At 41.5% G+C, this 26,265-nt stretch overlaps 1 protein-coding gene across 1 annotated transcript in view; it reads left to right on the plus strand.

Moving 5' to 3' along the window:
- Positions 1–26,265, plus strand: part of LOC126458058 (zinc finger-containing ubiquitin peptidase 1-like) — a 248,903-nt gene that overhangs the window by 84,493 nt on the left and 138,145 nt on the right. The window contains exon 5 of the mRNA XM_050094856.1: positions 13,533–13,701. Coding sequence (XP_049950813.1) covers positions 13,533–13,701 — 169 coding nt within the window. The remainder of the gene's footprint in view (positions 1–13,532; positions 13,702–26,265) is intronic.

Below are 26,265 nucleotides of genomic sequence, written 5' to 3' on the forward strand. Positions count from 1 at the left end.
TATAGTCTTAGGTATTTTAATATTCTTAGAACTTTGCAGAATGTTAATCTTGTGACTCTGATTTTTTTGTAGGTTCAGAGGCTTCTTGGAGGTAGATGTTCCTCCAAAGATACATGCAGTAGTGACAATGATGAAGCAGACACTAAACAGGTTAATGATCAACTTAGCATACAGAAAGGGTGAAAGAGGCTAAAAAATGGCAGTGTGCAAAAGCAAATGAAGAAAACCAGGAACGAAAGAAAGCAGTATACAGAGTTCAGAGGTGAGGGTGGTGTTGTTGAAGAAAAAAGGATAGGCCTGCCATGCAAATGTCCTAAAAATGTTTCCAGCTTATCAATAAAGTAGATAAACAAACAATATTCTGAAATTGCTGGGAAATGAATTGCTTCTGAAATTGCTGGGAAATGAATTGCTATGATGCTCAAATGCTTACCCACAAGGTTGTTTGCAGTCAAAAACTGTTATCCGAAAAAAGACTAAACAGCAGATATCTAGACGCAGTCAAACAGTTGCATATGCAGTGAAAACTGCCAGAAAGGATGTCAAAAATAGAGGATGTGTGGAGAATATCATGAAACGATTGAAAAATGGTGCCGTTTCACCTGCTTCTGATGGCAGAAGTAAGCATACCAGTCATCCTAGAAAATATTCAAAGTATGTCATCAACGATGTGAAAGCATTTATTGACAAACTTCCATAGTATAGGAGTCACTACACTAGAAAAAGATTCATCATGAGAGTATTCAAGCATTGAATATTCCATGCAGTTCTGTTATAAGAAGTACGTCGAGGAATGTCATGCGGCAAACAAAAGTTCTGTTTCTATAGAAAATTTCGACGAATATTTACCAAGGAATTCAATATAAGTTTCAAGATCCCTAAAATGAACACTTGTCAACAGTGTTATTCAATTTATGTAGCAATCAAGCATGCTGAGAACTGTAAAAACGATGCTGAAATACATTCATTGCAAATAATGCAGGAGATTCACCATCGAAAAGCTGGGCAATCTGCGATACGTGAAGCAATGAAAGTAGCAAAACGAGACAAAAATGTTCATGTAAACACGTTCGATTTGCAACAAACACTACCCACACCTAAACTGACTACTGGACCAATGTTTTATAAGTGTAAAATATGGTGCTATAATTTCAGTGTCCACTCTTGTGCAGATAGCCGAGGACTTTTTTTTCTCTGGGATGAAGCAACAGCTAAAAGGGGACCAGATGAAATAGCAAGCTGTTTACAGATGTATTTTGAAAAGAATGACACCAAAGCTGAAAACTTGATTGTGTTTTCTGACAACTGTGACGGACAAAACAGGAATTGGACCTTAGTAGTGTTTTGGCTATACCTGTTAAAGTCTGGTCATTTCAGATACATCAAGCACACCTTTGCTCAGGCTGGACATAGCATGTTACCTAGTGACAAAGACTTTGCTCAGGAGGAGAAAAATGTCATCTCACATTATCAAAGTGTTTATGGACCTGATCATTGGGAAGAAGTTCTAAGAACATCCCAGTGAAAGAAGCCATTCAAGGTGGCTTGTACGACTCAAGAGGTTTTCTACAGCTTCTCTGCACTGAAACAGCTGTTCCACCAACCACATGCATTAACTACTCAAATCAAATTCAGTATCAGAAATTGTGTTCAACTTCTACTTTCTGCTGAGCTACAAAGTCCCACCCCAACATTAGTGTTTAGTGATACATACAGTGGATGCCTAGAATCTGTTGCCTTATCCAAACATGGAAGACCTGCTAACAGTTCTTTCATGACAGAGCTTAAACCAAAATATTCTGGGCCTCTTCCTATTAAAGGAGACAAGCTAAGAGACATTCTCTCAAGCTTAAAATGGATACCTGCTGTATACCATGATTGGTACAACTCACTCCAAGCAGAAGGAGGTACTCCACTTCAGCAACAAGAAGATGAAGAAGAAAGATAGACAATCATGTACTGAGAAAACCATGTTTTAAGTAAAATAATAATGTTAAGTAAATCCATTGAGAATATAATGTTTTCATGTAAAAAATGTTAAGTAAGTGTGTTGAGACAACGATGTTTTGAGTAAATAATGTTAAGTACATGTTTCTGAAATTTTGAAATTTTTTTTTCAAGTTGATACTACATACTAAAAATATGTAACTACTGAAGCTGTGTAATAAAGCAATGTTGTACATGAAAAAATATGATTTTGTATATATTTCAGATATCTGATTTATGGGATTTTATTAAAATATCTGTGGTGCGTTTTCTCAGAACTACTGATTTGTCCCGTACCATTTTCTACTGCCGAGCCCTTCAAATTTTCATTGAAAAAGCTGCACAATAATTTGAATGCATTAAAATTTCTGCCACAACTCTACGTTGATAACTTAAGGTTTATTTATCCCATTCTTTTCACGTTTATGTTGCCTGATATTGCTCTAGATTCTAGTGGCATTTTTTAATAGCACCTACGTGTGTTTTACCTTCTTGTAACAAACTGGAAGGTTTTACAATACTTGGGATTTGTTCTCTGTTTTGTGTGAGGTTTCTCTTCCTGGAATGAGATACTTATATCCCTTGTAATTGCTTCTGATTAATTTCACCCCTATTTGACTTGTAAATTGACTGTTAAGGTTCCTCCTGTAAGTTTTCTTCTAGCACCATGTCTGAATCATTGTTTATATTTCGTTTGTACACTCTTTTTCCTGTATGATCTGAACCTAATTGCTCTGCATGTTCATCGTGAATCACTTAGCTGCTACTTGTAATCACTGGAAGCTTTGGAAAGTTTCCAGTTACTGTTGCACTGTAACGTTCAGTCGTTATTGGTAACTTTACTAGTGTAGAAAGCATGCAACGAAAGACAGCTGTTTATTGTTTTATTATATAACTCTCTGCAATAGCCAAAGAATTCGAAGAACAAAGACATTGTCCGAATTGCATTTCAGGTATAGTCAAAATTTTAAAACAATGTATAAATATGCCACTAAGGGCACTACAGAGTAGAGGACACGAATGAGTAATAGTGACTACGCAAGCGGGCCGTAGCAAATGACGACATGAACATGATACAGCTTGCGCCATCTAGTAGCAGAATTTACGAAGGTTTAACAACATCTATATGAAATTAATATAATAGTGATTGACAAATTAACAGAATGTAAATCATAAAAGCAAGGGAGAGGAAAACAGTATTTAAGGGCCGAACAGGGAAGCAGATAACCAACATTAGCTATTAGACATCTTTAAGTAATGGCTTTAAGCCACTGAAAAATTTTTTATTATGCAACTGCAGTTGTTCATTTAATATGAGGCCATCATTCAGAGAAAGATGTTTGAAGATCTGTAACTCTTCCAAAATGTTTAGTCTAAAACCTTTTCTTTAACAGTGCAAAATTCCGATGTCATGAATTTCCATAGGTTTGTGGCCTGTGATCAACAGGTGGTCGTCAAAGGTTGAGTTATGAATGTTAGAACCATTTTTCCCTAAAAGATGCTCCTTGTATCTTGCAGAGAAAGCATGACCAGTTTGGCCTATGTAATAGACTTTACATGTGTCACAACAGATTTTATGGATACTTGAGTTCTGGAGGGGAGACAGTTCTGATTTTAAATTATGTATAAGGTTGCCATGCAAGCTGCTGTTAGTAGAAAAGGCTACGTTGCAGTTATATTTGTTCCTGAGTAATCGCTGTATCCTGTAAAATACTGGCCCTATATACGGGATGGAAAAATATTTTTTCTTTTTGTAAACTTCATTATTAAAAGGAGTGCTGAGAGTAATAATTCTGCCTTTGGTCATATTTCTGAAGATTTTATCTACTATAGTCTGCTTATATTCATTGTTAACTGCAATGGTTCTTAACAGATTTATCTCAATTGCAAGATTTTCAGCACTTTTTGGCCATACACTACCTCAAACAGAGACAAACCAGTATTCATATGGATTTTTGCATTGTATGCGCATACTATATGCTTCAAATACTTGTCCCACTGACAATGATGGAGAATCCACATAAAAACTCAGTATCTTCCCGATTGTTCTGTGTACCCGTTCTGTCCTTCCATTTGCCTGTGAATGCCATGCGAGCATCCTCAACTTCTTTACGTTCAGCAATTTACACAGTTCCTTCATTAAATCTGACAAGAAGTTGGTCCCTTGGTCAGTAATTATTGTCTCCAGTACACCAAACTTCAAAATTCAGTTGTTTATTAATGCTTGCGCAACCATTGCAGCCTGTTGATTTGGCATAGCTACCATCTCCACATACCTCGAAAAATGGTCTATTATTGTTAGAACGAGTCTGTTCCCCAATGGTGTCCGACTGAAAGGTCCTAACACATCAATTCCCAACATAGAAAATGGACATGTCGCTTCCAGCAGTCGTTGTAGCTGTATCCGTTTCTGACTCAAATCTGCTCTCTGTGCACATGGTATACAATTTTTGACATACTGATTCACATCTACTTTCCTACCCTTCCACCAATACGTCTCTGCCACTTTCCTATTCATCGCTCTACTCCCACCATGACCAGATAACACGTGATTATGTTAAAACCTCATCTCTTAGCTTCGCTGGCACTACTACCCTTGGCCCTAACTATGTTTCTCTGCACAGAAGACCGTTGTACATATTAAATTGTGGCTGTGTCTGATACAATTTACAATCCTTGTCAGTGTCCTGTAATTCTTGCCATACTGCTAAGTCATAACCTATGACTTCTACTTTTGCCACCTTTCTACTCAGTGCATCCGCATTACCGTGCTTCTTCCCAGGCTTGTGCACCACCTAGCGAGTCTAGTGGACGGAACCTTCAACCCCAACAACCACTTCAACGCAACATAATCTGTCACTACCCGAAATCTTCTCCCGTATAAACAACATTTAAAATATGTGAATCCATAGATTACGCTAAGCATCTCCCTCTCTGTTGTTGAGTAATTCCTCTCGCTGCATTCAATTGCCTGGACGCATAGGCTACAGGATGTTCAATCCTGTCAATTTCCTGACTAAGAACACACCCTAATGCTTGATTCGATGCATCGCCTGCTAGAGTAAATTCCTTTTCAAAATCTCAAAACACAAGAACCGGAACTGATGATAACATTTCTTTCAGTTTGTCAAATGCTTTCTGACAATCTTCTGTCCACTCAAATTTGACACCCTTCCATAACAATCGCATCAATGGCTGTGCCAAATCTGCAAAACCCTTCACGAACGTTCGATAGAAATTGCAAATTCTGACAAATGATTGCACTTCCTTAACTGTTTTCGGCTCCCAAAAATCCCTTACAGCCTGTACCAACCTCGGATCTGTTCCTTACTGATGATATGACCTATATATTTCACTTCTTGCAATGCAAAATGACTCTTCTCCAGGCTCAGCGTCAAATGAGCTGCTCTTAACCCCATAAAGACTTCCATTAACCGCTGTCTATGCTGCTCCATACTACTTGAAAACACTATAATGTCATCCAAATAGGCAAGACACTGCTGTGGTTTCAAACCCCTCAACACACTGTCTAGCAACCTCTGAAACGTTGCTGGAGTGTTTTTCAAACCGAATGGCATTCTGATGTACTGATAATGGCCTCCAGGAGTAGAGAAAGCAGTTTTTGGATGATCCTCTGGAGCCACCTCTAATTGATGATAACCACTTGTCAAACCCTTTGTAAAAAAGTACTGGCACTGTCCTACGTGATCCAAAGTCTCCGATATGTTTGGAATGGGGTATGCGTCTGTTACTGTCTTATTATTAAGGTATCGGTAGTCACAACAGAATCCGTATTTCTTAGTTCCATCCATAGATTTTTTAGGCACAATGACAATGCCCGCTCCCCAGCAACTATTGCTATTCTCTATAATACCATCTGCAAGCTGCTGATCAATGAAATCCTCCACAATCAGCTGCAAATACCTCGGTATTCTGTATGGTTTACAGTAAAGAGGTGCTTCGTTCCCTGTTGGTATCCTATCGTGAACTAATGGAGTAGCTGGTAATGGCCCCTGCAGAAAAAACAAATCCTTAAATTCCCACAACAATTCTTCCATATGCTCTTCTTCTCCTCCTTTCAAATGCTTAATTTTGTTACGCAATGCAGTTCTATCAGCAGTTACTAGTTGATCGCTATTCCTACCTCTCGAACACCAGTCTTTGTCATCTGGTACATTCCAATTCGCTACTATAACTCCTTCTCCCAAATTCACGTCTACAGTGTTAAAATTATCCACAATCATGGGGACTACACGCCTGTCGTTTCCCTCTTGTATGCGTACAGTACTATGTTTCAGAAAACAACCTAATAGATCCAAAACTTCATTATCCTCCAATGGTTCAATAATACATACCGTACCCACAGGTAGATTTGGCTCTACACTTATCCAAAGTGACTTCCCAGTGCCACTAGACACACACTCATGCGAATTAAGCCTTAATGCTAATGTACACAGCTCAGTTGGTTTGTTCATTACACTGGATGCCCCTCACGACAGCTCTGCATCGACAACAGTTTCCCCTAGCTGAAATAACATTCCACCAAGTTCCACAGTTCGTTGTCCAAGGTCAATTTTGGCATGATGTTGATGCAAGAAATCTACTCCTAGGATCATGTCATAGCCCTCACTTACCCATAGTACTACCTTCATGCATGCATAAAATTGGACTTTCCGTATGCGAAAGTCAACTGTCACTGATCCCTAAGGTGTGACCACCTTATCCCCACTCCATGCAACCAATGACATGGTGGTTCTAACTTCCTTCGTCCCATTACATTCCTGGTATCCACTGACACTTGCACCCCTGTGTCCAACAAAATCTTAAACTTTTTAGTTCCTATGGATCCTACCACTGTCATTCCATCTCTGCATTCGTATTTGTAGCACTGCAATTAAACAGGAGCGCCCTTAGGTGGGTCTTGGGCCCCCTCTGCCATTTAACGATTGTCCACCTTTACTAACTACACTTCTCCATCCTCTATGCTGCTGATTTCCACCCCTTCCTCTGTTCCTCGGTGACTGGGTACATTGCATCTACACATGTCCCATACAACCACACTGATAACATTTTATACCCGCTGTATACACTGTTTGTCCGTCATGTACTCCCATTGCCACGTCTATTTCCTCACACCGGATTGCCATCTGAATTGCCGAATACAAATCTTTTGGAGTCCCTTCATGCACTTTTCCGCGTCATATGCGCTGCTAACCCCCTCAAAAATACATCAAGTGCCCTTTGCTCGGCCTCCTGCAACAGAACACCATTCGGCAACAGCCACGACAGCTGCCACGAGTGTATTATTCCGTTTTCTGGCAAGGCATCTGAGGATGTGCGTTCATTTTTTGAGGACTTGGAAACTTCAGCTGTGATCAACGGTTGGTCTGATGAACAGTTGTTACATGTAGCCAAGATTAGATTAACGGATGAAGCGAAGACATATGTAAGGTGTTCTCAGGCCTTAAGGAAGGCAGGACGGTTTAAGCAGTTGCAGGAGGGGCTTTTATAGAGCTTCAAGAAACAGAATAGTGCTCAGTACTTTAGGGAGAAGTTGAGTACAAAGACGAAGAGACAGGGTGTAATGGTTCTTTATTTACATGACCATTACGGCACTCCAACCCCAGTTCTCGATACCAGTAATATCGTACTACTTTTCTGCAAAGTAACAGACATATTTTTGTGACAATATTCACATTTGGTTTTATTAATGTATAGGTACTCCGATGTATCGATATATTACAGTGATATGGTTCTTGTGTGTATTCATTTCTGTGAGACTGTCACAATCTTTGACTTACTTGTAACTGTTTTGGTGTGAATGCGCACAGAACAGTCTTTGTTTCACGTTGCAGAAGTTAAGTTATTACTTTGCTTTGTAAAAGAACAGTCAAGTGTTGTGTTTGGTTAAAGTGGAAATTAAATATATGAAGATTGATACAAAACTGTTTTCTTGATGATGTGACAATTAAGAAGAAGTATATGTGAATTTACAAGAAGTTTAATAAAAATGTGGATCGTGAACACCAAGTCAAAAATTATTTCTTCCATACCATTGTTCTGATCTGGGATTGTTTGATCATTAAGAATTTCCTGAAAAACGCATTTGTTAGGCCTTCAAATATTGCTAAAATACAAATCTGGACCTTCTAGCAGTCAAAGTGGAATCACCCTAGAATCAACAAGATGAGCCATAACAACTTCGACAAAATTTACATGGGAATCCATTCAAGATAAGTACCAAAATTAATGACTTTTTTACAGTGACTTCATTATTTCCATTCTGACGATACCATCCCAAGTCAATAACTGTGTTGCTGCCCAATAAAGCAAACATATGCTGCGTGAGCAACATTATTAATGTGATTTCTAACCTACTTTGCAAGTGGTGGTATTGTTAGAAGGGGAAGACGGGAGAGAAATTTGCAGACAGAATAAGAGAAATAAACGAGTATACTTACGAGTTTGGTCAGAGCGATGAAGCATCAGTCTCCTGCTGCGGCACCCTAGGCAACAATGACTGATCAGATGCGGTTTCCCGCTCACTCCTACAAGTTAATTTACTTCTCAACTGCGTATTGTCCACTGTCAATTGTGCTACCTTTTCCAACAAAATCTGTACCACTTCTGGTTCTGACACACCTCTCATCCCTGACTCTGCCATTGAGTTGCTTTTGTTCCCAGTTAGTCCCATTTCAACCTATAAAATCCCACAGAAACAAAACATTCAACTACAAAAATAAACTGACTTCCTACAGCTCAGTATCACATCTTACATTTTATGCGATGACGTAAAAGGAGGAGATAAATAAAACATCATACTCAACCCAATACAAAAGTAATTAAATGCCACGAAAGAAAAAAAATCTTACTGCCCCAAACACACTAACACTTACTCTGAAAATGCAAAGAAAGAAAATGTCCAACACTCAAAAAGAAAAATTGGTCAACACTCACCATATTTTGCGACTGTAAAGCAGGCGGTGGGCTCAAATGTCATCCTGTGGTGACGACACCCACTATAGTTGGCATGTGGTGGAGGAATGTAGGACATGGATGGAAACTGTCAGGATGTGCTGTGTTAAAACTTGGCCGTGATCTTCAAGTATTTTATTATTCCTAGCTACACTGCCGTGTTCCCCTCTGTCTGCATCACAAGGTCCTGCAATGCCGAGCATGCCAATTCGCTGTCTGCAAAACAGCTTGGCGCGGAGGGGCTACACCAGCAACCTGTCCAATGTACTGCGGCGTGCTGGCAGTGTGCAGCTGCAAAATTTTGACGGTGTCAGCGGCCTTCGTCCTCGTTGCCTCAGCTCCACTCGCTGGAAGCTGCAGGGCAGCCCGTTGCGTGCTTCTTCGCCATTGTGATTAACATCGCGGTGACAATAAGTGCCTGCGATCCGACAGTCAAATCTGTGGCCCTCACCTTGGGATGCCTCCGGCATGTGTTGGGAGCCAACAAGACTGCCCACAATAGCGAGCTGTCAAGTTGCCTGCTGCAGGCTGGCTATGGACCCCACGTTGGCCTCAGAGGGTTGAACCAGCGACCCTCCATGGACTGGAACATCGGCGCCCCATCTGCTGCTGCGTGTAGCCTGTGGTGTGACATGCCCCGCTGTTGGGAGAGCTGCCACACTTGAATGCCCTCATTAGGAAACCGGCACCTATTTATACATGGCTGTGCATCTCTGTTTTGCTAACACCCCGCTCTGAGTCACGTACTCATAAAACCTAGGTTGTGCCAGTCGGCCCCTTCTGCCTGTAACTTGCGCCATGTAAACTGCTGTGTTTACTCTTTTCAGCATTTTGACAGTCCCGTGGCCTCCATTCTACTTCGCAACCACTGGTCGGTGTAACTTACTGTCAACAGGCCCGTGCCTGGCTGTAACTTGTGCACTCAAAAATATTGCACTGAATCTAACTTTCCTATCTTAAACGGTGGTGCCGCTACAATTGACCAAAGTGAATGGAAAAAACAATATTGTCTGAATATATTATATCTGCCCTTATTGTGAATACTTCTCTGTAAGTTGTATAAAATTATAACCAAATCTTATATATGTAACCCTGACACAGTTTGTCCAGTCGTGACTGGTAAATGATGCAGACCTAGTAATAAAGAAGGGCCATCAATGTGCATTTATATTGTTCATGTGTAGTGTTGTTGCCAAGCCTGGTTAGGGTATATCAGGAGTGAACAGTGTCAGATGTTGATTGATCACTGTGGAGGACACTGAGATGCTGCTTACTCATGCAAGATGACATCACCAGTTCCAGACATAATTTGAAAGTGGTGTCATTGTGAGGTTTCCATTTGGCTAACTGGTCAAATCATGCAGTGTTCACATTTCTATGGCATTCAGACATTACAAGAGCCTGATTTTGGACTGCGTTGGAACATGAGGGCAGGCATTCTCATCATCAAAATTCGGGTCAGTCACATCTGAGCAACATAAGGGAGGATCACCATATTGTGTACCAAGCACATCTTAACCCCTACACTTGTGCACTAGCCATCAGAGAACAAGAAATGGACTCCCAGCAACATTCTGTGTCATTCTGCACCATGGGTCAAAGACGAGCAGCAACCAGACTATGAAATTTCATTCCATACATAGGCTGTGATTATCTCCACAACATAAACTGTTGTGTTTGGAATGGTGCCATGACATCGACTGATTATGAATGGCGTCACATTGTGCTCAGCAGTGAATTGCGGCTCTGCGTTACACCAGATGTCAATCATCAGGGATAGGTCCCCTTCTTCTGACATTTTGTGGAGTCTCAGTGGTGTCATTCCTGGTGTCATGGTGTGGGAAGCCATTGGGTATGACTTCAGATCACAGCTGGTAGTGACTGAGGGAATTCTGATGGCACAGCAGTTTATTGTGGACATCCCGCATTCTAATTTGTAACCTCTGAAGCAACAAAGTTGTGATGCTAATTTTCTTAGGGCAGTGCTCACCCACATGTGGCATGTGTCTCTACAAACTGTCTGCAAGATGCTGAGGAACTTCCATGGTCAGCAAAATCCCCAGATGTGTCTAATAGAAGAATAGACCAGCTCAGATGTCAACTTTGTCCCAGTTCCAGTACTCACGATATGAAGAACCAGTTAGAACAGTTACAGGGCGTGGGACAGCTTGCCTCAGGAGAGGCTGCGACAGCTTTACGACATCTTTCTCAACTGAATAAGTGAATGCATCTTGGCCAGAGGAGGTGACTGTCATAGTGATAAGTGGGCTCATACTGCCGAGTTCTTCATAATTTTCACTCAATATTGTGATCTCTGAAATAACATCAGATACATTCTCAACTCACGATTTTTCATTTTGTTTCCTCCTCCTCTTCTGGGTGCTTGACTTTCTTTGTCTGATGGTGTATTTCTTTCCCCGATGTTGTATTATTACTGATGATGGTGTAGCCTGTCTTGTACAGAATTGAATGAAATGTTCTTCCACCCCCTCCCCCTTCCATGAGCTAGGCAGCAATGCAGGAACAGTATGTGGGACTAGATTCTGGCTGGTGATAGGAAAACTTTCCTATCTTGATGTAGATGGAAGGAGCAGAGATCCAGAGAGGAGCATAAAGAATGTGTAAATATATTTAAAAACCATCTTTAAATTTCATGTAAGATGAAGCAACTTGAAATATAGCAAAAAATAAAAAAAGAAGGAAAGAAAGACAAGGTGAAAACAAAATGAGATCAGAGTCAAATAGAATTAAATAATGGGTTGATGATTATATAAGGGTGCCTGTTGGTGGGTAGATATGAGTGAAGAGAAGGGACTGTTGTTGTAAAAGGATAAGGTGAGGTCATTATGGAGCAAGCGTGAATAAGCGGAATGTGGGCAGCTGTTAGGGTACAGTGTGTGAGAATATATTTGTGATGGAGGCTACTCCAGTTTCATTCATGCCTTCTATCCATGTGGCTCATCTGCATAGTCCTTTCCCTTTCTCTGCTTCTCCCCTACAGCTCACCGTCCTATCCAAGCCACATCCCTGCATGCTTAAATGTGTCCATCTGCTGTTCAATTTTTCCTCTGTGCAGTAGGTAGCAATTTATCCTTATATTTGTACTGTTATTTCAGCCCAGATTTCCCATTGTATAATCATAATAGTTTGGTAGACAAACAACAAAAAATTAATAATTTTATGAATACTAGAAAAAAAAACAAAATTTATAACTTCAGAAGTATAATAATTCATACACAAATAAAAAACTGACTCTTTCCTGTTGTATTGCTGCAACTTATTTAATCGAACTTAAAAGGTATTCATTTTGGATACAAGTCTGCTTATATAACTGTAGCTGTAAAATCACTAAAATTACAATTTTAAGACTTACCTAAAAACAGTGCCTATAAGAATTTAATTGATGAGAACACTTCAATTATGAAACTGTTTTATAATGACAACATTTGTGATTTGGAACTGTTAGACCAACTGATAAGACATTCGTTAGGCGGCTTTGATCAAGCAAGTTCTGCACAAACAACTGTGTGTTATCTGTGGTATATCTTCCCTCACACATCAACAAATATAGTCTTTCATTTTTTAAATAATTTTAATAGAGTTAAAAGCAGTGGATAACCTATCAATCATTACACGCTCTGTCCAAAAAAGTTCCATGACTGATTTTATTCCTGGTGTATAGGCGACACCAGCACAGTAATTATGATGGCATCTTGATCAAACAGCTGTAAACAACAGATGTGCATTTGAACAATCACCTTGACTCCCAACCAAAAATGACACATGGACACCTGCTGCAACTTTGTTGAAATATAAAATGTCAATAATTATTGGAAAAAATCATCACAGAACCAACCACAAATCTGCAGGAATTCACATGAAGGACCAGCAATTTGACAGCATAATCACTATTTAAGTCAATATGCAAAAAAAGGGACGTGTGGCCACAGGAGTGTGTATTTGGGTATCTGTGTGGTTGTGTTTGTAACTTGTGTACTATTGTTAGAAAGAGAACTAATGCTCTAAAAGTTAGTGTGAATGCTGTTTTCTGTTATGCATTACTATGCTCCTTGCATCGATCCACTACAGTTGAGTGGTTGCCTTTCCCTTATTTTATGTGTTGCTCCATCCAGGAATTTCCATCATTGTTATTCAAGCCAGAGCAATGCACGAGTTGAACAACATCCAAAAAACGGGCATGTCTGAAAGTTTCACATTGTTGTGTGACCATTCTGTGGATCATACTCAAGTGGGGGAGACTATGTTGAATACCGGAAGCATTAAAACCACCATCTTAATGTTTTTCTGTTTTTTGCTAATCCAGTCGTCAACATTTTTGGACTGACCCAGTACAAGCTTCAGTCATCAATGTTCTTCTCCTGTAATTCCATCACATTGAGTTATTGTTAAGCATCTCTGTTTGGGGTGTCAGACTTGCAAGTTATATTATTTTCCAGACTTTTAATTTAGTTGCACAACTGATAATACGGCTGCTGCTGCTCAAAATACCCCCATCCACATTAACAGTTGTGTCAGTGACCTTGGTAATTGTAATAATAATTCAATTCCAGGCCCAATATGGAATGGACAATCAAGGGAACTTCAGAGAACAGAGTCTGACCAACATGCAGAAAGCTGTGTATGCAGGAGAAATGTCTGTTTCTGATTACTATGAGAGACAAATTGAACTTCGTGCAGCAGAAAGTAATGGGGTTGATGATGGTAGCTCTTGCACAAAAGGTATGTGTTTTAAATTGGTCTGTAGAAGTTGCTGTGAAATCAGTAATTTAGTTTTGTGTGTTTTGTAAAAAATATAATTGACGTATTGCATACACTGTACCTGCTTAAAAGACACTACATTTGTGTGGATTCTTCAAACTAACTTTTTTTAATCTATGAAATATAACCTGTTACATGCACCATATTTTTAAGTGATATTACACACATCAAAAAAAGTTTTCTATCATCCCAGTTCCCACAACTCTTGAAGACAGACATTGACTGTGGATATTGTATCGCAGACACAGTCGCTTTGACTGTTCAGAGATGTCACTAAACCTGCCCAAAGATGTAAACAACCATGCATGAATAGTGTCTATTAGATGGAGGGGTTCCAATAGTCAATCAGTTCCAGTCATTCCACCAGGAAGAAGGTACATGGCTCGTGTTGTTTGTAGTTCAACCATGCCTAGACGGTCAGTACTGTGGTTTGATCATGTCCGCATTGTTACTTTGTACCAGGAAGGGATCTCAACAAGGGAAGTGTCCAGGCGTCTGAGAGTGAACCAAAGCGATGTTGTTCAGATGTGGAGGAGATACAGAGAGACAGGACCTGTCAGTGACATGCCACACTTAGGTGGTCCAAGGGCCACTACTGCAGTGGATGACCCCTACCTACAGATCATGGCTCGGAGGAACCCTGATAGCAGCACCACCATGTTCAATAATGCTTTTTGTGCAGCCACAGGACATCATGTTAATACTCTAACTGTGCGCAGTAGGTTGCATGTTGCACAACTTCACTCTGGATGTCCATGGCGACGTCCATCTTTGCAACCAGGACACCATACAGCATGGTACAGATGGGCCCAACAACATGCTGAATGGTCTGCTCAGGATTGGCAACAGATTCTCTTCACAGATGAATGTCACATATGCCTTCAACCAGAAAATCGTTGGAGACATGTTTGGAGGCAACCCAGTCAGGCTGAACACCGTAGACACACTGTCCAGTGAGTGCAGCAAGGCGGAGGTTCCCTGCTGTTTTGGGTTGGCATTATGTGGGGCCAACGTATGCCGCTGATGGTCACAGAAGGTGCTGTAATGGCTGAACGATACATGAATGGCATCCTCCGACCCATAGTGCAACCATATCGGAAGCATATTGGCAAAGCATTCATCTTTTTGGACGACAATTCGCGCCCCCGTCATGCACATCTTATGAATGACTTCCTTCAGGATAATGACATCACTTGACTAGAGTGGTCAGCATGTTCTCCAGACATGAACCCTAGTGAACATGCCTGGGAGAGATTGAAAAGGGCTGTTTGTGGATGACATGACCCACCAACCCCTCTTAGGGATCTACGTTGAATCACTGTTGAGGAGTGGGACAATCTGGACCAACAATGCCTTGATGAACTTGTGGATAGTATGCCATGACAAATACGGGCATGTATCAGTGTAAAAGGACATGCTACTGGCAATTAGAGATACCAGTGTGTACAGCGATCTGGAGCACCACCTCTGAATGTCTCACTGTAATGTGGTACAACATGCAATGTGTGATTTTCATGAGCAATAAAAAGGGTAGAAATGATGTTTATGTTGATCTCTATTCCAATTCTAGTTCCGGAAAACTTGGAATCGAGGTGATGCAAAACTTTTTTTGATGTGTGTATGTTATACAGAGTTTCAATGACAGAAAGCATAAATAAAAAAGGAATACACTTACTTGGTACTCTTACTCTTGAGTGTTTTGTATGTGTTGGAGGGAGGGGGGGGATTTTAACTACTTTCATGACCGAGCGAGGTGGCACAGTGGTTAGCACACTGGACTCTCATTCGGGAGGATGACGGTTCAATCCCTTGCCTGGCCATCCTGGTGTAGGTTTTCCATGATTTCCCTAAATTGCTTCAGGCAAATGCCGGGATGGTTCCTTTGAAAAGGGATGGCCAACTTCCTTCCCCATCTTTCACTAATCCGATGAGACCGATGACCTTGCAGTGTGGTCTCTTCCTCCAAATCAACTCAACCCATGTTCCATGGATCATCTATACGACTAATGATGGGGAATGACTCAATTTACATTTACATTACACATTTATATGTAAATATGGCTATATGCTGACCATTTACAAGTGGTTTTATTTATTTATTTTTTCATACAGATGTGAATTAGAAATTCCTACCCACCACCTTTTTCACATTAGAAAAATAGAAATTCTTCTGCAGAATAGGAGTAGTTTTCAACAAGCAACTTTTTCAGTTTGTTTAACTTTTCTGTTTGTCAGACATTTTATAACATTGGGTAGGTAATTAAAAACTTAGTTTATCAGTATTGTGCACTCTTCTTCATGCTAAAGAAATCTCAAAGTTGAGTAATGAATGTCATTTTTTGTCCTGGTATTTTAATAATGACATCATTTAGTGGTCCTCAGACATGAGTGTTTCAATTTCAGAGGAAACCTTTTTATTTTAATCTAGTTCCATTATTCTCTTTTATTGCTCACTATTTATGTAACACATTCCTCTTAGTGTAAGCTTTAAGAAAAAAATATTGTTGTGTTTTATTAAAAAAAAAATACAGTGCAAGTCCAGTGATTCATATGTGGATTATACATGCATAAAAAAAGTGCAATATTGAGCTAACAACCAGCTGTGTGACAATAAGTGTCATGTCCATTGTTTAAATGACTGCCATACAGCAACAGAATGCCATTTCCATTGTTATCAGTCCACCTGTTCCAATTAAATCAAAAACAAAGTTTTCTGATGTTAATCAGCATGTAAGTGTCAACGAAGCAAGTTAAAAGAAATTTGTAAAAGAGATGATGGAGAAACAAAAGAAACATGTGTTGACATTGAAACAAAAATTAGAAATAATTGAAAGATATGGGAAGAGGGAAACTGCTACAAGACCAAGTGCTGATTGTGGTACTGGAATGCAAACTGTTTGGGATGTTGAAAAGAATAAGCTGTAAAGACAGGATTTAATCAAGAAATGTGATCTAGTTCTTGACCACCTACATGAAAAAGCATGAAGACACATACATTTGATGAATTGGATGCTGCTCTTTTGCAATGGTTTAGCCAAAAGCGAGTGGAAGTTGTCATTGTTTCAGGTGTGAGGTGGGGCAAAAAAGCTAAACTTTTCACGAATCTCTAGGGTTAAAGGGAGAATTTAATGCCTCATCTGGATGATTAAACAGATTCAAACATAGTCACTAGATTCACAAACTTGCTGTGCAAGGAGAGTGGTTTAGATCAAATGTTGCAGCAGCAGCTAATTTCTTCTGGGAAGAGTTCCAGAAATTTGGTGGAAGAAGAGAATTTCACACCAGACCAAATTTATAATTCAGTTAAAACTAGTCCTTGTTCGAAATTCTACAAATCTGAACCCTTGCTTTTAAGAGCGAAGTTTGTGCTCCTAGATATGTTGTCTATGGAACACATTACAACTTTGTGCTCAGCTAATGCTTCTGGGAACCATGAAGTGAAAATGAAACTGAGCATTCAAGAATATCACAGCTAATAATCTCCCTGTACATTATTACAACCAGAAGGAGCATGGATGAATAGTGAAATGCTCAAAAACTGGTTACATACACATTTTGTGCCATGAATTTGACAATTTCTAGAAGAGAATGGAATGATGGTTCATCATAAAAGTTTTTACCTGCTAACTTTACTGCCATTATACAGGCAATGGGCCAATGCATAACCGTATCGGTAAAATGATGCAACCAGGCTGGTTTACTGAGCATACTAGTTGATGAGGATGATTTGTTGGTGTTCTGGAAGAAGGGTCAGTTCTAGGTGCTATTCATGGGATTTCTGATGCCTAGTAGGAAGTCAAGCCACGTACAGTAGTTTGATCAAGGAGCAAAATTCTTCCAGATATAGAAGAGAGTGATTCTCAAGGTGTCAGTGATGATGAAATAACAACTGTACAAGTATTGGATCTAGCAGCATGTTTAATTGGTTTTGAAGATGTCAATGAAGAAAACTTGAATGAGTAGCTGAAGGTAGAGGCCTGTGAACCCGGCTTCCAGTGCATGAGTGATGCTGAAATTGTGATTGCTGATTCACAGTAAAAGAAAGAAGAGGACACTGAATTTGACAGTGGGAAAGAAGACAATGACATTGTCAGTCAATGTACTGCATTGCAATGTGTTGATACCCTTTAGATCTTATGGGCCAGAAGGGGTTTCAATACAATGAAACAAGCATTGCAGACTATTTCAAGAAATAAACATGCGTACAGTACCTATTTACAGAATTTGGATAAACTCTTAAACAAAGAATTCATCTTTGAAAACATCTCAGTTATTTATGATTTTCGTTTGTTCCTCCATCTACTCCCCCACATTACCCCAATTAATAGGGAGTATACTGAAGTCTCGTTTTCTGTTCACAAGGAAAACATACATGTATCAATCATATGTTCTTCTGACTTTATAGTAGGCATAAATCTCATTAATTCAAGCACTCAGGGAAAGAAATAGTGGCAAAGGATGAGGTAATGACAATGGAGGAAAACACACAAACACGTTTCATTTTCTTAATAGGTACGATTAATATGACCTGCAAGTTCTGTTTTGAAGTATTGTAAATACTAAAATAATATGATCACATTGATGGTTAGCTGTCACAATTCACTATAAATAAATTGATTAGCAACATTGATATGGTTGTAATGATGAGGAAAACCTGAAAAAAGATAAGTTACAAGTTTTTGCAATCTAACAGTTTTTAATGTTACTAACAGAAATGAGCATACAAACAAAAAAAAAAAAAGATCACATTCAGTTTGAATTTAAGACCTTTCCACTAAAAAATAAAAGTATGGAAATATTCTTCATGTTTTTTCCACAGTTTGCATAAATTTATTTCCAAATAAACCTCTCTGCATAAATTTATTTCCAAATAAACCTCTCCTAAAAAGGGCTACAATCTTGTGGTTAATTTGTCAGCCATAAACAGTTACCATATAAAAACTGTGGACACGATGATTATTCATTATGTCCGAAGAAATAGAAAGAATATCTGACATAACTCTCTGTTGATAACAAAGACACACTGTGAAACCAGCGGTTCATTTTCTATTTTTTGCTCAGCTACTTGCACGGGAACTGATGTAACCACAACAGTAGCCCCCCCTCCCCCCCCCCCCACCCCTTCCGTGCCTTTTTATAGCGGTTGCTCCAGGAATCAGAAATCCCTTTCGATGGGGTGGGTTGGGGGGGTGGGTGGGTGCCAGCAGCTGGCAGATCATTGATGGCCTGTGGAGTTTCCAGGAAAGCTGTAGTGTTACTTGGCATTGTAGGTTCAGTGGAGGTTGGTGGAAAACTGATAGGACAGTGCCGTGGAGGTTCCTTCTTGTAGAGGTGTACAGGCTTTAGATGATCTGTGGAGGCTGTTTTCTGTCTGTTGTTCAGGTCAGTATTGAAAGTGTTCTCCTCTTTCAAATGCTCCCTGCTGGGACCAGTATACAGTGGGTGCATGGAATCGACTCTGAATCATACATGTGGTGCTGCAAGCAGATCCTTATGGATGAAACCCTTTCTCTCTTCATGACTGACAAGTGAGGCTGGATGCAGCTATAGCATCTGGGAGCTGAACTGTCTTGCGAACTGTGTCACTGTCTCTTACTGATACACTGAGTTCACCTGACACTCACAACTGTTCACCGTAGACCATTTGGGCTGGTGAAGATTGCAGAGCCTTCTTTACTGATGTGAGCAGGCATAACAATACCAGTGGCAAGGCATCCATCTGTGTTGGGGAGTAACATATCAATGCCACCTGTAGCATGCGATGCAGCCGCACCACCGTTCTATTACTAGCAGGATGCTAGCTAGTGCTGCGAAGATGGTTGCAGCCACTTAGTTGAAGGATCTCATTAAACAGCTGTGACTTGAACTGGTGTCTGCAATCAGTCATAATGGTTTGAGGAATGCGTAACCTCAAAAATCATATAAGCAGTAACACCTCTGTGGAGATGACTGGTACGGGGGTAGCTTTGGCCACCCAGAAAATGATCTACTAGAGTAATTAGATAGGAGTGACAAGCAGAATAAGGTAATGGCCGTATTATGTCTACATGTGTGTATGAAAACCTTGCTTTTAGCATTGGAAAATGCTGAACTGGTGTCAAGGCCCATCAGCTGAATTTGCTGTGTTGGGAATTGGAGCAGGGGACATCCAAGCTCTGCAGTTCCTCTTTATTTCTGTCCATGCCATCTTCGTTGTCACTATCTTTGCTAATGCCTGGATGAGCCAAATTATTCAGTGCTCAGAAAACTGTGCCAAAATTATGTAGGAATGTATGGGTGTTGTTTGCCGTGCAATGTGTCACACGAGATACTCATGGCACAATTTGGGACTGAAATACATTACAGCTACAGGGCTGTCTGTTCTCTTTGGAGCAAGTGCTGCAGCACTGTGTCCTCGTGTTGTTTGGTCACTATCACATCGCACGACACCACCTGTAAGCTGTTGCAGTTTTGGGACAGGCAGTCTGTGACAGTTGGATCTGAAATAATATAGCTGAAACGACACACATATGGGTTGTAAATAGGGCTATATATTCCTCTTATCTATATATTCTTTAGCCATAATCCATTGCGCTTTGGAAGAAGCAAGTTAGTGGTTTGTGGTCAGTAAAAATTATCAAATGTTTTCCTTCCACAGACATTCAAAAATAGTTAATAGTCATGTAGATTGCCAGCAGTTCACAATCGATAGCACTCCATTTTTTCTGCTGTGGTATAAGAGGTTCTGTGGGTAAAAGGCATGTGGTCGTCATTGACCAGCCACTCTGTTGCAGTGCTGCGCCAGTTACATTTTGGCTCACATCCATAATGCCGCTTCACTCTCTGGAATCCTAGGTATCTTCCAACTACCAGTTGTATTCTTACCTGAGAACAGCGGAGTAAGTATTTCCTGCTGAATTTCTAGCCTGAGAAGATGTCGCCAGCAGTAAGTTATCATTCCCAAAAATCTGTGCAATCCTCTGCAGGTTGTCAGCAAAAGTATATCTTGCACTGCTGCCATAGATTCAGAAGGCAGTGACAGACCAGCTGAGACTATATATCCCAAATCTGCACCTCTCATTTTTCGAAAACTCTCTTTGCATTATTAATAATCATATAGTGAAGATGCTGAGTGGCAGATAGGCACAACAAAAAGACTCTCACAATTGAAGATTTCGGCCATGGGCCTTCATCAACGATAGACACACACACACACACACACACACACACACACACACACACACACACACACACAAAACCGCAGTCTCAGGCAACAGAAACCACACAGTGAGCTGCAGCACCAGTGCATAATGGGAGTGGCAACTAGGTGGGGGCAAGGAGGAGACTAGGGTGAGGAGGGGGAGGTATAATATGGTGGGGCTGGCAGACAATGAAGTGCTACAGGTTAGACGAAGGGCAGGGGAGAGTTGGAGGGGGGGGGGGAGTAGCAGGAAAGCAGAGAAATAAAAAGACTGGGTGTGATGGTGGAATGACGGCTGTGTAGTACTGGAATGGGAACAGAGACAGGGCTGGATGAGTGAGGACAGTAACTAACGAAGGTTTACACCAGGAGGGTTACAGGAATGTAGGATGTATTGCAGGGAAAGTTCCCACCTGCGCAATTCAGAAAAGCTGGTGGTGGTGGGAGGATCCATATGGGACAGGCTTCTTGGTCCACTTGTTTCTTGGCCACACTTCGTAGGTGGCCATTCATGCGAACAGACAGCTTGTTGGTTGTCATGCCTACATAGAATGCAGCACAGTGGTTGCAACTTAGCTTGTAGACCACATGACTGGTTTCACACACAGCCCTGCCTTTGATGGGATAGGTGATGTTAGTGACTGGACTGAAGTAGGTGGTGGTGGGAGAATGTATGGGACAAGTCTTGCATCTAGGTCTATTACAGGGGTATGAGCCATGAGGTAAGGGATTGGGAGCAGGGGTTGTGTAAGAATGGACAAGTATATTGTGTAGGTTCGGTGGACGGGGGAATACCACTGTGGGAGGGGTGGGAAGGATAGTGGGCAGGACATTTCTCGTTTCAGGGCACGACAAGAGGTAATCAAAACCCTGGTGGAGAGCGTAATTCAGTTGCTCCAGTCCTGAGTGGTACTGAGTTACGGGGCGAATGCTCCTCTGTGGCCGGACCGTGGGACTTTGGGAGGTGGTAGGAGACTGGAAAGGTAAGGCATGAGAGATTTGTTTTTGTACAAGGTTGGGAGGATAACTGCAGTCAGTGAAGGCCTCAGTGAGACACTCAGTATATTCTGAGAGGGACTGCTCGTCACTGCAGATGCGATGACTATGGGTGGCTAGGCTGTATGGAAGGGGCTTCTTGATATGGAACGGGTGGTAACTGTTGAAGTGAGGTATTGATGGTGGTTAGTAGGTTTGATATGGATGGAGGTACTGATGTAGCCATCTTTGAGGTGGAAGTCACATCTAGAAAGGTGGCTTGTTGGGTTGAGTAGGACCAGGTGAAGCAAATGGGGGAGAAGTTGTTGAGGTTCTGGAGGAATGTGGCTAGGGTGTTCTCACCTTCAATCCATAGCAAAGATGTCATCAGTAAATCTGAACCAGGTGACAGGTTTAGGATTCTGGGTTTTTAGGAAGGATTCCTCTAGATGACCTATAAATAGGTTGGCATGGATGGTGCCCTGCACGTGCCCATAGCCGTACCCTGGATTCGTTTGTAGATAATGCCTACACATTCCATCATGGATTTCCCATTGTTTGATCTTTGCATTATTAATGACTTATATCTGAGTATCACTGTAGATGCTGAAAAATCTGCTGTGAGTGAGTCATATGCTCCTCAAATGTAGGCAAAAATATGAGGAAATAGTTAATGTAAGAAAATAGGTATGGCAACCCATCAGCACTTCATGTCTAAAACTCTGCCACATCTATGTGTGTTTGTCAACCCAAAATGCATGGATCTTTACTGCATAAGCCCAAAAGGTGTTATGACTGCAGTTTCCAATACATCCTCTGGCACCAACAGAATTTGCGTGAATGCCTTTGCAAAATTGAGTACGTTGAACACTCAAGACTGAGTGATAGCACTGTTAGTCAGTCCTGTTAGGCATAGTGTAAAGGTTGGGAATTGTGTACCTTGTAATCCCTGCATAATCACCGGGATCCGTCTTTTTGAAGTGCCATGTATACTGAGGATTTCCAAGAACTATCTGCTGCTTTCAACAGCTTCTTGATATCTGCTTGTGCTGCCAGGAGCTTGTGTGGTGGAAGCCCCCTCGGATGAGCTACAATGGGCCGACAAGGTAGTATCCATATAAGTTGCACTGTGGTGGTGGAACTTCGCATTGGTGGTGACCTGTTGGGTCAACGCTGGCAATTCTTGCACTATGAGGCCAAAAAGATTGCCATAATTTTCTGTGGTAACAGTTTCATTCAGGGGAAGGAAAAAAAACATAAATATTTCAAGACCTGCAGACAGTGTTGTGTTCCCTACTATTGTATCAGCATAGTTAACTCCTCATTTACCGGTGCAGATGACATGGTTGATGATGAGCACTGCAGTTCTCTGTAATTAAACAATGCATCACTAAATCCCAGGACAGGCGAAAATGAGGCACGAAAATCCACACTTAGTATAGGGCTGGTGCCATTGCCAATAATAGATCTCCAGGTTAAGTTCATATTGAAGATCCAAATCCAATGTCATTTTCTGTTTACCGTGAGTTTCAGTGCACAAATAGTTCGCTGAGGTCAGTATATGCCACATCAGTGAGGCAAGTACAGCACTCTGCTGTTTGGGGTAAAATCTCTGCCACCTCATACCCAGAATATACAAGAAAATGTTTATCAGAGATGCAGTCATACACGAATAACCTCTACAACTGGTGGTACACCGACAGTGGCTGGTGTTAGCATACTGCCTTTTATGCTTCAGTTGCAGATGCACACATTGCTAACGACAAACATCGGCATCCTCCAACATCTGTCTGTTGTGTTTGGGTAACAGCAGGTACAGGTACAGGTGAATTGGCAAGTTGTGTCGCCAAAACATCTGTGACACCAGCATCATTGGTCAGTAGTCATATCAAATCTACACTGGTCATCTTTCTAATGTTCTTTCTGCTGCTTGGGAGGGCTCTCATAGTAGCATCAGAATTTGCGCTGCTGTGTCAGTAGCCTTAAGTTCAGGTTCACAGTTTGAGCCTGTAACAGGTCCACACTTTACTCCTGTATTGGTGCATCTGTACTCACTGTATGTGTTTTGGTGCTAGAGGTGACATTTGCTGCTTCAACCCGCATACTGTGACCACTGTCAGTTGTGCTCTCAATTTTAGCGCATGCTAGAACTTTAGCAGGATGCTCCATACTGTGTCGCCTTCTCTCCCAATGTCTGCAATGACAAATGTTGATGCACTGCCCCAACTGTATGGGTAACAACTGGTAACTTATGAAGCAATAGCATGCGCAGCAACTGTTTAGGCATCAGACCAGGGACAGCTAACAAACGTAAAGCTTACAACATTTGGTATGGTGATCTGTTGCCTAGCTGCTTGTCGTTAGAAGCTATCTGCAGCCAAAGCTCCAGCAACAGTGCATAATGTTGCATGAGATCCTCCTTTAGTGATGTTCAGCAACACTGTGACAGAATGTGTTCCATTTCTTATATCACTGCTCCTTCTAAATGTGCAACCATGATTACATATGTGTCAGTGATGTGTGCAGTCCATGTTGTTAAAAAATACATTTTATGCATGTGTACCATGTCAGTGGCAATTAGGCCAGAACAGCAGAAATTTGACATGGCCAAAATGGGTTGCGGAATACACATTTTGCTGATTTATGTCAGTGGCTGCATATTGCGGTATAGCTAGAGATGTGGTTTGTTCCTTTTCAAGTTCGTGTTTGGAATTTGTGGTATTGCATATATCATTACTGAATGGGGGGCGGGGGTTGGAACCCTCAGTTCTGAACCTCCTCTTCAACAAATCATGTCAGAGTCATCACTGTGGGTAGTATGTCAACAAGAATAATTCCCATATAAAAACCATGGACACAACAATTCACACTGCATAATTATTTATTGCCCACACACTAAGTCATAATCAAACAAGGAAATAGAATATCTAACAAACCTTTCCATTGATAATAAAGACTGTCTCTGAAACCAGCAACTCATCCCTTGTCTTTAGTGTCAACTACTTGCACAGGAACTGACGTCTTCACAGTTTCATAGCGTTTTTAGAAGTTTTTGTGCAGAAATCACAATTGTTCCAGTGTGCAGCCTTTTTTTCCAATCTCTGATGACTATATTGAGGTGTCTGGGAAGTAATTTCCAACCCTCTTAAAAATCGTAATTCATATTCAATACCCACAGGTGGATTATACCTCTGACTCAGTACTTCTGTAACAATGTTTCTCCTATGTTATTCTCCTGATGAATTGATTTGTAGTACAAAACTTCAGAGGTCTTTATAATGCCACATCCTGCTTCCTTTATTACATCAACATACACTCCTGGAAATTGAAATAAGAACACCGTGAGTTCATTGTCCCAGGAAGGGGAAACTTTATTGACTTATTCCTGGGGTCAGATACATCACATGATCACACTGACAGAACCACAGGCACATAGACACAGGCAACAGAGCATGCACAATGTCGGCACTAGTACAGTGTATATCCACCTTTCGCAGCAATGCAGGCTGCTATTCTCCCATGGAGACGATCATAGAGACGCTGGATGTAGTCCTGTGGAACGGCTTGCCATGCCATTTCCACCTGGCGCCTCAGTTGGACCAGCGTTCGTGCTGGACTTGCAGACCGCGTGAGACGACGCTTCATCCAGTCCCAAACATGCTCAACGGGGGATAGATCCGGAGATCTTGCTGGCCAGGGTAGTTGATTTACACCTTCTAGAGCACGTTGGGTGGCACGGGATACATGTGGACGTGCATTGTCCTGTTGGAACAGCAAGTTCCCTTGCCGGTCTAGGAATGGTAGAACGATGGGTTCGATGACGGTTTGGGTGTACCGTGCACTATTCAGTGTCCCCTCGACGATCACCAGTGGTGTACGGCCAGTGTAGGAGATCGCTCCCCACACCATGATGCCGGGTGTTGGCCCTGTGTGCCTCGGTCATATGCAGTCCTGATTGTGGCGCTCACCTGCACGGCGCCAAACACGCATACGACCATCATTGGCACCAAGGCAGAAGCGACTCTCATCACTGAAGACGACACGCCTCCATTCGTCCCTCCATTCACGCCTGTCGCGACACCACTGGAGGCGGGCTGCACGATGTTGGGGCGTGAGCGGAAGACGGCCTAACGGTGTGCGGGACCGTAGCCCAGCTTCATGGAGACGGTTGCGAATGGTCCTCGCCGATACCCCAGGAGCAACAGTATCCCTAATTTGCTGGGAAGTGGCGGTGCAGTCCCCTACGGCACTGCGTAGGATCTTACGGTCTGGGCGTGCATCCGTGCGTCGCTGCGGTCCGGTCCCAGGTCGACGGGCACGTGCACCTTCCGCCGACCACTGGTGACAACATCGATGTACTGTGGAGACCT

This window comes from Schistocerca serialis, chromosome 2, assembly GCF_023864345.2.
Source record: "Schistocerca serialis cubense isolate TAMUIC-IGC-003099 chromosome 2, iqSchSeri2.2, whole genome shotgun sequence".
In the NCBI taxonomy this organism is placed as follows: Eukaryota; Metazoa; Arthropoda; class Insecta; order Orthoptera; family Acrididae; genus Schistocerca; species Schistocerca serialis.